Source organism: Aspergillus clavatus, genomic scaffold, assembly GCF_000002715.2.
Source record: "Aspergillus clavatus NRRL 1 1099423829805 genomic scaffold, whole genome shotgun sequence".
In the NCBI taxonomy this organism is placed as follows: domain Eukaryota; kingdom Fungi; phylum Ascomycota; class Eurotiomycetes; order Eurotiales; family Aspergillaceae; genus Aspergillus; species Aspergillus clavatus.
The window spans coordinates 627,544-641,729 of record NW_001517094.1 but is presented as its reverse complement, the minus strand read 5'-3'; the positions used below and the strand labels follow the sequence as shown (position 1 = coordinate 641,729).

General features: G+C 53.8%; 5 protein-coding genes across 5 annotated transcripts, besides 10 other annotated features; 2 read left to right on the top strand and 3 right to left on the bottom strand.

Moving 5' to 3' along the window:
- Window positions 1-174: 174 nt before the first annotated feature.
- ACLA_020190 (ATP-dependent Clp protease ATP-binding subunit) lies at window positions 175-2,958 on the bottom strand (the record flags this gene model as incomplete). Its single annotated transcript, XM_001268737.1, has 1 exon — window positions 175-2,958. The coding sequence occupies one exon, from the start codon at window positions 2,956-2,958 to the stop codon at window positions 175-177; it is 2,784 nt and encodes a 927-aa protein (XP_001268738.1).
- Window positions 2,959-3,261: 303 nt separating this feature from the next.
- Window positions 3,262-3,289: a microsatellite.
- Window positions 3,290-4,055: 766 nt separating this feature from the next.
- Window positions 4,056-4,075: a microsatellite.
- A 237-nt stretch (window positions 4,076-4,312) lies between these two features.
- Window positions 4,313-4,352: a microsatellite.
- A 415-nt stretch (window positions 4,353-4,767) lies between these two features.
- On the top strand, window positions 4,768-6,320 carry ACLA_020180 (uncharacterized protein; the record flags this gene model as incomplete). The annotated part of the gene is made up of 4 exons (XM_001268736.1): window positions 4,768-4,830; window positions 4,902-5,090; window positions 5,309-6,088; window positions 6,180-6,320. The coding sequence occupies 4 exons, from the start codon at window positions 4,768-4,770 to the stop codon at window positions 6,318-6,320; spliced, it is 1,173 nt and encodes a 390-aa protein (XP_001268737.1).
- A 492-nt stretch (window positions 6,321-6,812) lies between these two features.
- Window positions 6,813-7,992, bottom strand: ACLA_020170 (autophagy-related protein 27; the record flags this gene model as incomplete). The annotated part of the gene is made up of 3 exons (XM_001268735.1): window positions 6,813-7,008; window positions 7,072-7,630; window positions 7,725-7,992. 3 exons carry the CDS (start codon window positions 7,990-7,992, stop codon window positions 6,813-6,815), a joined length of 1,023 nt encoding a protein of 340 aa, XP_001268736.1.
- A 953-nt stretch (window positions 7,993-8,945) lies between these two features.
- Window positions 8,946-8,974: a microsatellite.
- A 156-nt stretch (window positions 8,975-9,130) lies between these two features.
- Window positions 9,131-9,816, top strand: ACLA_020160 (tubulin-binding prefolding complex subunit GIM3; the record flags this gene model as incomplete). The annotated part of the gene is made up of 4 exons (XM_001268734.1): window positions 9,131-9,148; window positions 9,218-9,352; window positions 9,488-9,555; window positions 9,624-9,816. 4 exons carry the CDS (start codon window positions 9,131-9,133, stop codon window positions 9,814-9,816), a joined length of 414 nt encoding a protein of 137 aa, XP_001268735.1.
- Window positions 9,817-9,866: 50 nt separating this feature from the next.
- Window positions 9,867-9,889: a microsatellite.
- A 209-nt stretch (window positions 9,890-10,098) lies between these two features.
- ACLA_020150 (transcription factor domain-containing protein) lies at window positions 10,099-12,842 on the bottom strand (the record flags this gene model as incomplete). Its single annotated transcript, XM_001268733.1, has 4 exons — window positions 10,099-11,263; window positions 11,322-12,095; window positions 12,156-12,253; window positions 12,321-12,842. 4 exons carry the CDS (start codon window positions 12,840-12,842, stop codon window positions 10,099-10,101), a joined length of 2,559 nt encoding a protein of 852 aa, XP_001268734.1.
- Window positions 10,231-10,316: a microsatellite.
- Window positions 10,266-10,290: a microsatellite.
- Window positions 12,409-12,446: a microsatellite.
- Window positions 12,843-12,999: 157 nt separating the features above from the next.
- Window positions 13,000-13,023: a microsatellite.
- A 543-nt stretch (window positions 13,024-13,566) lies between these two features.
- Window positions 13,567-13,593: a microsatellite.
- Window positions 13,594-14,186: the final 593 nt, after the last annotated feature.

Below are 14,186 nucleotides of genomic sequence, written 5' to 3'. Positions count from 1 at the left end.
CTATCAACAGGTAAAAAAGCTGTACATCAACCATGCGCTGTGTAAATCACAAATAAACATGAAATATGAACATGAACATGTGAAAAAAGTGTCGTAAGTCGTCACTCATCTAGCCTCCCCCAATCGCTTTTGTGTCTTCCTTTTTATGGTGGCCTTGTCGTAACCTCCTCTCCCCTACTCGTACAAATCCATATCGCCGCTGGCATCCTCAATCTCCGCCAGCGCCTCATCCTCATCAACCATCTCCTCGTCCTCCACAGACTCGACCTCGTGGTTGGGCAGCACGTCGATCCGGCCATCGCGCATGACCACGCGCGCGACCTCGCCGTCGCACACACTGCCGCGGAGGATCAGCACGGCGAGCTTGTTGAGGACCTCGCGCTCGATGATGCGGGACAGCGGGCGGGCGCCGTACGCGGGCGAATAGCCGGACTCGCCCAGGTAATCCTTGACTTCCTCGGAGCACTCGATGGTGACGTTGCGGTTGTTGTGCTCGAGGCGGCGCTGTACCTCTGCGAGGCGGAGGTCGACGATCTTGCGGATCTCCTTCCTGGTGAGCCGGTTGAAGATGACGATGCTGGAAATCCGGTTCAGGAACTCGGGCAGGAAGTAGTCGCGCAGCGCGCCCATGACCAGCTCGCGGGTCTGGGGGTCGATGCGGCCGTCCTTGGTCGTGGGGCGGGCTAGGAACTCGGCGCCCAGGTTGGACGTCATGACGACGATGCAGTTCTTCGCGTCGACGATTCTGCCCTGGCCGTCGGTGATCCGACCGTCGTCCATGAGCTGCAGCAGAACGGTGAGCACCTCCTTCGCTGCCTTCTCGATTTCGTCGAACAGCAGGATCGAGAAGGGGCGGCGCCGCAGCGACTCGGTCAGCTGGCCGCCGGCGTCGTGGCCCACGTAACCCGGGGGAGCACCGATCATCCGGCTCAGCGAGTGGCGTTCTTGGTATTCCGACATGTCGAACCGGATCATCGATTTGGGGTCGTCGAAGAGGAAGTCGGCGAGCGCCTTGGTCAGCAACGTCTTACCCGTACCCGAGGGACCGCAGAAGAGGAAGCTGGGCGGCGAGTTGGGGTTGCTGAGACCGGACCGTTGCAGACGGATGGCGTTGGACACCGATGTCACGGCCTCCTTCTGGCCCACCACGAGCTTGCCCAGGTACTTCTCCATGTTCAGCAACTTGTCCTTCTCGGTGGTCTTGAGTCGAGTGACGGGGATACCGGTCCAACGGGCGACGATCTCGTTGATTTGCTCGGGTCCGACCGCATCAGCCAGGAGGGCCTCCCCGGCATCGCCCTGGCGGGAACGGCGCTCCTCGTCCGCCTTCATGCGCTCTTTCTCGAGGCGGTCGATCAGGGTCTTGGTCTCGGGAATGGCGTAGTACTCCAGATCGGCCGCGGTCTGGGTGTCGCCCATCCGCTCGGCTTCATCACGCTTGACCTTGAGCGAGTCGAGCTTAATCTTGGCGTCCTGGATGGATTTGCTGCGCTGCTTCTCGCTTTCGTACTTCTCGCGCAGGGGCCGCAGCTCCTCGGTGACGTTCGCGGCTTCCTGCTTGGCTGTCTCCAAACGTGCCTTGGAGGCATCGTCCGTTTCCCGCTCCAGGGCGTGGATTTCGATCTGGAGCTGGCGGAGTTTCCGCTCCAGGTTGTCCAGCGCCTCAGGCTCCGACTCACGGGTGACTCTCACGGCTGCGGCTGCCTCGTCGATCAGGTCGACCGCCGAATCGGGCAGACGACGGGCGGTGAGGTAGCGCGCCGCCAGCTCGGCCGCTGCGACGATGGCGCCGTCGAGGATGTTGACGCCGTGGTGCACTTCGTACTTCTCCTTGAGACCACGCAGGATGGAGATGGTTTCGGGAACGGTGGGCTCCTTGACGAGGACTTGCTGAAAACGTCGTTCGAACGCTTGATCCTTCTCGATGTACTTGCGGTATTCGCCGAGCGTGGTGGCACCGATGCAATGCAATTGGCCACGGGCCAGCATAGGCTTCAGCAGGTTGGCGGCGTCCATACCTCCCTCGCCGCTAGAGCCGGCGCCCATGAGGAGATGGATCTCATCCACGAACAAGACAATCGTGTCCTTGGACTCCTCGATCTCCTTGAGGACACCCTTCATTCTCTCCTCGAACTCCCCGCGGTACTTGCTGCCGGCGACCAGCGAACCGACATCGAGTGAGAGCAGCCGACATTGTGCCAGATTCGCCGGGATATCCGCGTTGACAATCCGACGAGCGAGTCCTTCGACGATGGTGGTCTTTCCGACACCGGGTTCACCGATGAGGACGGGGTTGTTCTTGGTACGACGACTGAGAATCCGGATGACCCGCCGGATCTCCTCCTCTCGGCCAATGACGGGATCGATCTTACCCTCCCGCGCCAGGGAAGTCATATCGATGGTGAATTTCTTGAGATTCTCGTTTTCGCTCTCGGCATCGGCGGTCTTGGAATCTACCCGCTTTGTACCCCGGATCTGCTGGATAGCGGTGTCGATCAGCTTGACATTGGGAATGTTGGCATCCGCCAATGCCCGCTGGACCTGTGAATCCTGGACCACGGCGAGAATGAGGTGATCGATGGCGACATAGCTGTCTTTCTGTGTCTTGGAGAGATCGGTTGCAGACCGGATGACTTTCGCCAGGGAAGGCGAGACACTGACGGTCTCTGGAGGCGGATCTTGACTCGGTAAGCGGACGAGTGATTTCATGAGGGAACGGTCCAGCTGCTGGGGATCGCCATGGGCGCGCTCGACGACCTGGCGGAAGAGCGGGGCGGTGGACGAGTCGTGGGAAGGGTGGGAAGCGGCTTGTTGGTCCTTGGACTCATCTATCGAGGGGTTCAGAAGAGCGACTGCCAAGTGAACGGGGAGGATCTGCGAGTGGGCGTATTGCTCCGCCAGATGGCTGGAGTCCAACAAAGCCTTGTTGGCTCTATCTGTGAATTGTGCTCCGTTCATTATGATGATGAAACGGGGAACTGAAGTGTGTGGTGTGTTCCTTGATTCTGTAGGCGTATGTATGATATCTTGGTCGTGAAGGAAGAGACTACAATCGGCCACTGGAGGAGCGGACTGAATGATATATCATCGAGCTGGCGAGTTTGGGCATCATCAGCCCATCGTCCGCGGACGTTTCGAGATGTCACTCTCTTCTCCATGACGACACGAGTGGCTTCCACCGCCTTCCAGAAGGGTCGAGGAGCTTTGGTCACTGTCACGTGATTGGGATTTGGTCGGTGCCTGAGGCTATGTGCTGTGTTTGCCTGGCTGCCTGGCTGCCTGGCTGCCTCGTTGTCGTTGCCTCGTGGCCTCGTGGCCTGGCTGCCTGACTGACTGATATAATCCTATTATTATTGATTGCATTTCTCTATCAACTGCGACTTCGATTCTACAGAGGAGACATTCACACCAACTCTCTAATCATCGCTCTGGGGAGTCTGATTGAATCTGAGACTTGTCTCCGTCTTCTCCCTCGGTCTCGCCATCATACACTCGCGCATGACGTCAAAGTGGGATGCTGTCAATATCACCACTCTTGCGGACGTCCTCCTTCTTGTTCTTTCGCCATTCAATCCACAATTCGATCATTTTCTTCTATCTAAGTTCTATCTGAGGATAGAAGAACCGTCTAGGTGTCCATTTATCTAACTATAGTGACTAGCCTGATCATTGACCCAGCACTGTCTCACTCTTCTCTCACGGACTCAACGTCTCAACTCTCAAGTCTCAACCTGCAGCGCCTTTTCCTCCCCCCACTATTTCCTGAATGCCCCTCGCTGCGGCCGCGGTTCAGAAACTGCGCCCTATCCACTTGGGCTTTCTTGTCTTTGACTTCCGGGAATACGTACGACGAGGAGGAGGCGAATCAAGGCAGAGAATTGATGGCTTTCTGGCTGTAGTCGCATGAGGGGGGAGGGGGAAACGTGTAGATCTCAATCTTGTCGTTCTAGTGCTCGGACTAGAGACACTCGATGCCACAGCCACAGCTTCATACCTCCATCCTGCATACCTGATATAGCCTCAGATTATCGACGGTTCCAAGTCTGGCTGTAGGTAAAAAAAAAAAAAAAAAAAAGAGCCACCCTTTGACCTTGGTATTTTCCCAAGTGGATTCCTATCCACAAATAATGAGACCTAGAATGAATCGTGCACTCCACACGCGCCAGTAATCGACGGAATCACATCCTGAAGAGTAAGTCAGTCCTATTAGGCTATTCCAGTGTATAGTTATCCAGACTCGGCGCGGTTGCTCACCCACGAGTCGAGGAGAGAAATATCCCAATCCCTCGCATCCTGTTCGTCAGGACGTCACTAGTAGTAGTATAGTAGTAGTAGGAGGAGGAGGAGGAGTATCTGAACTCTGAAGTCTGAACTCTTGATTCGACTCGAGTTCCCCCTCATCCCTTGACTACTGCACCGTAGCATATAAAAACCCGGACCTCTTGTTCCTGATTCTTTCTTCTCTTTCCCTCCCATCCACTACTGGGATCTTGATTCTTGTTCTGGTCAGCTCGAAGAAACTCTTCGACTCGTCTTTTCTTTCTCCATCGTCTCTGCTGTCTCCCATACAGTACACGACTGGAAAAGATCCGACCCCCCCAGTAAAACCTACTACGCCGGTGGTGAAACTCCCTGGTCAACAGTAATATACTTGGTTGGGAAACTCGTCTTCAGCTGTTTTCCCCTTTCGCTTCTTTCTCTCATCCAAAGAGAAGTGAATTGCTATTCTTCTACCACTCGTGTGAATCAACGAGACAAGACAGAGAAATGTCGCAAAGACCCATTTTCGTGGCTACTCATCCACGAGCATGTTCCACGGCTTTTGAACGAGTATGACTTCTTTCCTCAGACACTGGCAGATGGACAATCTCAAATATGTGCTAACCCTTGGGATTTTCTAGGTCTTTATGACTCGCCGTGATGATATCCAGTGTATCCACGAGCCCTTCGGCGATGCCTTCTATTATGGCCCGGAGAGACTCAGCGATAGATTCGCCAATGATGAACAGGCCCGTTTGGACAGCGGATTCAGCGAGTCCACCTACAAGACCGTACTGGATAGAATCGAGCGTGAAGCCGCCGAAAATGAGGTCCGACCCTGATTTTCTTCCTCTTTTTTTTTTCTTTCTCGTTTTTGTTCGTAGCTCCCTATGGCCATTTGAACCTTGCTGCGTGAATTCCTGCACTTATCCTAGGATGGACTTTCTCTCCGCGAGATTGTACCTCAGCTTCCACAATTGCCCTGGGATTTGGAAGAATTTGGATTGCATGGAACCTCTCTCTTGAGGATGAGACTTACCGGCTGCAGGGCAAGCGAGTCTTCATCAAGGACATCATCCACTACCTTCTCCCCGCAGACGGCAAACCCGCCAGCATCGCCCCGTCGCTGAAGAGAATCAAACGTGGCGTAGGCACGCAGGATGATACATCTGCAAGCGAGAATGGCGGGGCCAATGGCACCGACGCCAACGGCCACGCCCACCACGCCAACGCTAATGCCAACGCCAACGGCGCAACCAACGACCACGTCCACACCAAGCCAGGGCCGTACCCGTACGACACGGCACCGGAACCGGGCAACCCCACGGTGATGCCGCAGGCGATCCTGTCGCGCTTCCACTTCGCCTTCCTCATCCGCGACCCGCACTTCAGCGTGCCGTCGTACTTCCGCTGCACGATCCCGCCGCTCGACACGGTCACGGGCTTCTACACCTACGACCCGCTCGAGGCCGGCTACGACGAGCTGCGCCGCACCTTCGACTACCTGCGCGCCGTGCACCTGGTGGGCCCGCACGTCGCCACCCGCGAGCAGGACGCCGCCGAGCTCCTCGACGACGGCAAGCCGCGGCCCGTGGTCGCCGCGCGCGAGTCCGGCGCCGAGATCTGCGTCGTGGACGCCGACGAGATGCTCGAGAAACCGGCCGCCATGATCGAGGCGTTCTGCCGCAGCGTCGGCCTCGAGTATGATCCTGTCATGTTGACCTGGGATACCGAGGAGGACCACCAGTGTGCGCGCAACGCGTTCGAGAAATGGCGCGGCTTCCACAACGATGCGATCGAGTCGAAGGGCCTGATGGCGAAGAAACCGGTATCATTTCCCCTTTTGTCCATCCCTCCTCACCTTTAACCCTATGAAGCCACCCCACTAACATTTGGAACCAAAAAAAACAAAAAAACAGCACCCTCCTAAATCCGAAGAAAAATACGACGCCGAATGGCGCGAGAAATACGGGCCCGAGGCCGCCGCGCGTATCCGTGAGGTCGTCGACCGCAACATGCCCGACTATCTCTACCTGAAGCAATTCGCCATGAAGGTTTAAGATGCAAGAGGTTGGGGTGGGGGGGGCGACAGCAAACCCCTATTTAATAAAGTTGACATGCCTGCGATGATCATAACCTATTTATCTACGTGATATCTGATGTCTGATGACCCCGATGATGGAGAGTTTAGCTCCAATGACGCCATTTCTTCTATTTGCGTGCTTGTGTCGCGTGTTTTGTGTGTTGGGAGATTTGACTCACTGCTCTCTATCTACGTCCCTGTAATTGTTGATCTTGACCTTCATGAAAATATAGATAACCCGTACCACCGTTCATAGATATGTAGATAGATGTGTATCACAATGCAAATGATCCTCGGCTACGATACAGACAGAATCAACCAAAAGCTATCTATCCATCCCAAGCAAGAAGCAACACACACAAACAACCCGGAATCATCAATCAAGCAAGCACACCAACAAACATGCTCAGAAACAACATAATCACATATCATGCAGGAAATCCAATGAGAAAATTGAAAGCAAAAGGGATCAAACTGCACTGTATCCGCCCCGCGATCCGCTTCCCTGGAGGGTATTAATGACCCGGCGCAGCCAGTCGTTGAAGATGTACGGGATGTCGCGCAGGGTGTCGCCGTGCGGGAGGAGGTCCCAGCCGCGGGCACCGTAGCGGTTGTAGTTTAGCCAGGAGCCGAGAATGAGGTACCCGGCGACGCAGAGGAAGACACTATCTGGGTATTAGTATGCTGTACTCTTCTGGGAAAAGAAGGGGGAGGAAAGGAGGCCATACATGATAATCAGCCAGGTGAAGAACCCCCAGCCGCTGGAACTATCGCCCTTGTTGTCGCGGAGGTAGTTGTCGCACGCGTATCGCGTCCGCCAGTCCAGCCTGAGCACGTACATATCGTCGTCCGCGAGCCCGAAGCTCTTGAACTGCAGGCTGTGCGAGGGATCCGCCCCGTCATTGGGGTCTTTCTCTTTCTCTTTCTCCTTGTCCTTGTCCTTGTCGGCCTCCTTGTCCTCACGCGCCCGCAGCCGTGTCTCCGTGCTCGGCTCGTCGTCAATGGCCACCAGCCCCTCCAGCCCAGAGCGATCGGGGTCACACTGAAACTCGATCACCGCGGCGGCCTTCTTCTTCTTTTTCTTCTTGTCGCCGAGGTCCTCTTCGCCACTGTACTCGCCGCCAGCCAGTTTGAGCAGCAGGCCTTCGCGCGCGGAATCCATTTCCTTGAGTCGTTTGATCTCGGAATCCTTGGTGCCTTGGCCGAGCGGGTCGAGGCCAGCGATGGGGAAGGCGTGGCTGTGTGACACAAGACCGTCGTCGGTGAATTCGTGGCGAAACCCGCAGACTGGGTGCTATCAGTTTTTTTTTTTTTTCTTCCCATTCTTCTCTCGTCTAAGACCCTATTATATTGGGCGGGGGACGGGGGAAAGGGAACGCACCATTCTTCGATGTCCCACAGCGCATATCCCCGCGGATCGAGGATTTCCCCAGAATATTGCAGATGTTGAGCACATAGGTTGTGTTCGTGGTGTATCCCTCCGCGGACTCGACGTGGTAGAGCGTGTGCGCACCCGCTAGCGGCGAGAGATCATATTTGTAGCCGTTGATATTGATTTGTTTGCAGTCGAAGTTCCCTGTCGCTGCGGCGAGGCCGGAGAGGACGGTGGAGATGAGGATTGACGGGGAGAGACTTGATTGTATTCGCATCGTGGCTGTCAGATGTATGGGCGGCTATTGTGGTGTTGTTACACGATTTGTTGAAGGAGTTGTGGTGTGCTCTGGAGATTCCGGTGCCTAGATTGAGGATATCGGGGTGTCGGTCGGTGAAGCTTGGTTGTCGAGATCGATGGAGCTGCTGGATAGCTGACAACACGGACCACGTGTGTGTCTCGGTCGGTGACAAGGTCTTTGTTGCGATGCCAGAGGATCACTTCCAATCAATATGTGATAACAAACAGTTTTGCCTTGAATGCAGACAAAGGTAGATATAGACAAGGCTGCTGAGGATGTCGAGGTTGAAGTTGGAGAGAGATGAAACCGGCAGGGAGGATTTGCGTGGATGGATTCATCTGTTTCGTTGTACTGCACCAGCTTGGCGATTCTTTTCTCCGAGGGAGCAATCCGTCGCAGTCTACCCAGCCCGTGTCTCAGCACTGGGATGGTTGATTGTTATACTGTGGTAGAAAGCAGACATCCATTCTATTTCTCCATCTCTATCGACTGGTGTCATACTGAGTTCATGAGTATATATATACCTCTGGGACAGAGAGTATAGTGAAGCGGATGACAAGGACAATGATGTCACCTGATGGAATTGGCGGAGGCCATCATTCTACTTCCTACAGAGGAATTAATTCTCGATCTCTCTCCACGGAGTATATCTTCAGGGTATGAGTGATCGCTACAAGGCATTAAATACTGTCTTTGAACGAAATACACCATAGCAGCTTGAAGGCAGTGAGCCCTCCCTCTGTTCCCATTGCTGCCATCAGATCTCCAGGCATCCAACCACTCTCTCCCCCATCAAAATCAAAATACACCAGATATACCATATAGGCCTAGGTAGACATCACGTTCAAGACATAAACTACAATCGAACCAATAGATGCTGTAGTCTGTAAACATAGATATATACATCTAGTCACTCATAGAGCAAAGCACATCAACATCAACATCAACATCAACATCACCTCCGCACAGACCACCAGCACCGCATCCCACCCGCAACCCCAAAAAAAACCCTCAAGCTCAAGACCGAACGAACACCAAAAGCTTGACCCAACCCGACAATCCTCACCCTTGTATTTTTTCCGACAAGAAAAATCAGAAAAACCAGAAACTCAAAATGATGCACACACGCATGGTACCTCCCCCCCCGCCCCCCTTCCTCTCCCCAGAAAAGAAACAAGCTAATTCCCCCCCTACCACCTAGCTCTCCAAAGAAGACGAGGCCTCGCCCGGCAGCGAAGAAAATGAAGTCCGCCGCGAGGACCAGGAGAAGATCAACCGGTTCAGCCGCCTGCATCAACGCGAGACCGTGCTCGAGGACCAGCTGAAGGCCAAGCAGGTATGTCGTCTTCCTTTTCTCTTTTCTCTTTTCCCTTTTCCCCTGAAGCCCCCACCTTCCTTCCCCCCCCCTCACCACCAGGCCTTCTTGGTTGTGTGTGTGTGTGCTGTGTGCTCTAGCTAACGGCCCCGACAGAAAGACAAGGAGGATCTCGAGGAGATCTCGATGGAGTTGGAGCTTGCGGATGAGGAGGAGTTAGTGCCGTATGTCCATGTCCATGTCCATGTTCATCGCCTTTCTTTTTTGTGATGGGGAATGCTAACCAGGCTAGATACAAAATCGGGGATGCGTTCTTCCAGCTACCGCTGGCGGATGCGCAGTCGCTGCTGACGACGTCGAGCGAGCAGATCGATGAGCAGGTGTCCAAGCTGGAAGAGACGCTGGGAGATGTGCGGGACGAGTTGCAGCAGCTCAAAGTCGCGTTGTATGCGCGCTTTGGACGGAGTATTAATCTAGAGACCTAGATTCGAAAGTTCCCTTTCGTTTCTATTTTTTCTTTCATTCAAATGAGTTCTTTATTTATTTATTTATTTATTTTAGATATCCCACTTGGTGGTGTGTGTTGATTCCAACCAGTCATCGTTTGATGATGGCGTTTCTCTATGACTTCCTAAACTAGGTGGTATAATAACACGACGATATGTGTACATGTAGTCGGACATATGTGCATGGAAAAGAAAGGGTAAAAAAGAAAAGAAAAAAAACTTGTCGTAAACCCGTGACCTCGTTTCATCTGCAGCCAGTGCTCATATAATGCTCGCAATCGTCATCCGTGAATGCACTGGGTTCGAGCGTGTTGCCGAGTCGGGTGTTGCCGGCGCAGGCTCCGGCTTGACATACGGCGACTCGGCCGGTCTCGCGGCAAGCGGTACCTCTCTCCGCTCGTACTCTTTCTGTTCTTGCTGTTGCTGCTGTTGTTGTTGTTGTTGTTGTTGTTGCTGCTGCTGCTGCTGTTGTTGCTGCTCGGCGAGCAGATACTGCACTGTCCGCTCAACCCAATCCCAGCCCTCCCAGACTATACCGACATCCGCCCCGTTGGGCCGCTCGTCGCGGTTCGCAAATATGACGGGGCTGCCGAACGTGGGCGACGGCGCCTCGGGCTGAGATCCCGTCTCGCTCCCCTGCCACACCCAGCTGCCGTCGCTGGTCCCTTGCATATCTCCGGAGACATATGCCATCATTTCCTCGTCGTGATCCAGGTTGGCGACCTCGCCACGACGCAGCCGTTCCAGGAGGAATTTCAGAAAGAACGCAATGTACCGTCCGCAGGCGGCATTGACCGTACGCGAGTCACCAACCACGGCGCTGGCCTGCACGCAGATCAACGCGGCGGCAAATTCCTGTCGGAAGAGAAGCAATAGCACACAGCGCCAGATATGTGTGCACAGCATGGTCCCCGCTGACGATGCGAACAACGGTCGCCAGTCCTCGTTGCCTGTGCCGGAGGGACGGCGCATGCACCGCGACAGAAAGTGCGCCGTATCTTGTGCGATCGATATGCAGTAGTTCAGGGCCGACAATCGGACTTCGGGGGAGCAGAACGGGGAGATGTTATGGCGGTGGAGGATAAGTCGCGCATTCTGGAGATAGCCGATCGGGGCGAATGATCGAGGGTCGAGGGGTGAGTCGGATTTTAGGTGATATTGTGTGGGAAACGTCGCGAGGCAAGCACTGAAGTGCCGTTCAAAGGTCTCCAGGGTTCCCGGAGAGATAGTGTAGTTTCGTAATGTTCGAGTCAACTGACCGATGGAGCGAACAACGTGGATCGTGGCCAAAAGGGGGGTCGTCTGTTGGCCTTCAGGCACGCAGGCTCCTTCCGACATGTACTGTTCATCCAGGGGGCACGGGAGGTCAACATCGCAGTCCTGGTCGTTAATCAAAACTGGCTTCCCCATTTCAAGCGCAAGGAGCCTAACCACACGACATCAGCATCGACAGTGACACGCAGAAGCAAAAGAGAGAGACAAACCTATCCCAGGCGTACATCCCCCACCACACACGGCGTCTCATTTCCCCTTCAACGGCCGACGATGGCCCAGACTCGAGGTGTAGGCCCATTTCCTGCGCGACCCGCACGGCAGACCCGATCCACACCCAACTTGCTGACTTGGAGTTGACTTCGTAGAGGAGGATACTGACCAGGAGCGCAGCGCGAGCCTGGTCCAGCGTAAAATTGTCCTGCCAAACATCGATGACGCCGCAAGAAATCTTGACGAACTCTTTGCCCTCCTCTTCCCGGTTCCTATCCAGCGTGTGCAGAGAACCGCACGCAAACACGCCGAAGAGCACCGCGGCCCATTCCCGAGGAACACCTAGAAGAGAACCATTCCGATAGACGTTTTCGTACTCGGCCATGAAGCTGGGCCAATGGATGATCGGCAGGACACAGTGGATGCACGAGTAGTACTGTGCCAGGAGGTGATTCGCGACGTCTTTCGGCGGGAGTCGGGGTGGATCGGCCGTCAGAAGCGACGTGGGACCCTGCTGGCGATACGGCCGGGGAACCTTGAGGAGCCCTCGTCCGTAGTTTCGTAGATTGGCCCGGGCCTCGCTGAGATCCTGCAACACTGGCGCTTTCGGTCTTCGAGAGGGGCGAAACCCGGTGTCTGGCAGCTTTAATTGCGGCAGTCCACTGCCATCGATCTCCAGATCCATCAAATTATCTGACCTCAGCATCCCTGCTCGTAGCTGCTGGAGCTGCTGCTTCGTGGACGAGAGCTGTTTTTCCAGGTCCTGCACTTGTCTACATTCCCAGGTCAGAATCGCAGAACTGCAGGGTCGAAAGACGAACCGTGACACGAACTTGATAGAGGACATGCGTCTGTTTGTTTCCTTGGTGAACTGGCACCGCACTTTACGGTTGGTGCACTCCGTGCAGCTGGAGGATTCCGACGCATCGCACTAGACAACCATAGTCAACGAATCTCCCCATACAGTCGCCGCAACTCGCTCAGGGCTGAAATAATACCTTGACTTTGCGCTCGCGACAGGCATCACAGCTCGGATCCTTCCTCCGTTGCCGATACGCCCTCTTCTGTTGAAGAGGCTGCGGTGAATGATGATGATGATGGTGGTGATGGTGGTGGGGGTGGTGTTGCTGTGACGGTAGCTGCTGATGTTGCGCAGCACCAGGCGTAGGTGGGGGGAGAGAGGGGTTCCCCGAGACAGACCCATTGAGCGAAGACACATCTGAACGAATCGGGGGCACTTCAACAGGTGAACCGCTCGACTCGTAAGAGCGAGAGTAGGTCGAAGTGGTGATGTTGGTGGTAGCGGAAAGAGGAGGTGGTGGTTGCGCCAGCGGTTGTAACAGATGGGCCATCCTCAATCCGCTGCTGGGTCTGCTCGGCGGAGCGGAAACCAACGCCGCGGAAGGCCCTTGGGGGGGGAAGGGCCCTGAGGGAGAAGTAACCGACTGCACAGGAGGTAATTCATATGGGACACCTGAGCGGCTCTGGCTAGTCGGAGAACGGTAATAATGCGCCTGCATGATTCCTGAAACGCAACATATACAGCAACTTCATCAGGGGATAGAGAAGAGGGGGAGAGACAATTCGGGATGAGGTGAAATGGAGTAAGAAGATTGCGCAAGGCAGAGAATCCCGAGAGAGATCTTGAGAGGAAGCAACTATGATAATGGTAATATGAAAAAAAAAAAAAAAAAAAAAAAATAAGCCGCCTCGTAGAAAAAAGAAAAAGAAAAAAAGGGACTTAATAAAACCAAAAAGCCCCAGAAAAAGAAAAGAAAAAAAAGAAGACGAGAGCTGACAAGCTTGGGGCGTTCTGGTGGTGGCAAAAGACAGAGAAACCCACGATGGGACGGCAATTCACGCAGGTAGAGATTAGGGAGAGATCCAAGATCGAAACTGGCGTGGAACTGGGACCCTCTGTCATCCCAGTGTTTTTGAATCAATGCTAGTAACTAAGTATTAGATAGATGGATGGAGATGGATCAGAGAGGGATTGCGGGGAGGGTGCTAGAGCCTAGAAGCCTAGAACTAATGGTGGTAGGTAGTAGTGGTATTGGTATTATTATTGATAGTAGTTGAAAGTGAAGCCATTCAAATTTCAAATGACCCACGGAAGAACAGGACAATAACCGAGGTTTGTGATTTGTCGTTGGAAGGAAAGCATAGGTAGGTAGGTAAGGTACTACCTAAGAGGTACCGGTCCATAGATTAATAGGTAATAGGACATACCTAGGTACCTACTCGGTAGGTACAGGTAGGTACAGGTAGGTATTATATAGCTTGTAATAATACAGAACATATAAGTACTCCGTAGTGATCTATCTACGCAATGATCCGATGGATTTCCCAGATCTCAAAGTCTCAAACCCTCAAAGGCTGAAATTAGATTAATTGCGACAACGGACAAGATCAGAAGCGGGAAGGAAGAAGCGAAGAAGAGTTGGAGACTTGGAGCAGGAGCCAGTGGAGGAGACTAAAGCACGATGGTACCGATTGAGAGCGACCTTAATAACGCTGATACATCATTTATCCTGCTCGGTTAGCTCTGTATGGGTTGAACTCTGGAGAAGCTGATCATGAGAATGGCCTTAACATATCGTATTAAGCCCGTCAGGCTACAAGGATTCCTCCCATATCCAGCTTGGCTTCACTTCCTCCTGCGGATTCCGAAATGCTTGATCTTCTCGCAGCTTCTCGTTTGAAACCCGGAAGGGACTAACAATTAAGTTTTTTATTTAGAGATCAAGAAAATCTTATTATTCTGGTCCAAAATGGTTTGCTTCGCGAGTCGAAGAAAAGAAATCGGGGAAAAAAAAAAAAGAGAGAGAGATTCATATGATGATACCGATGATGTGACACGCCTT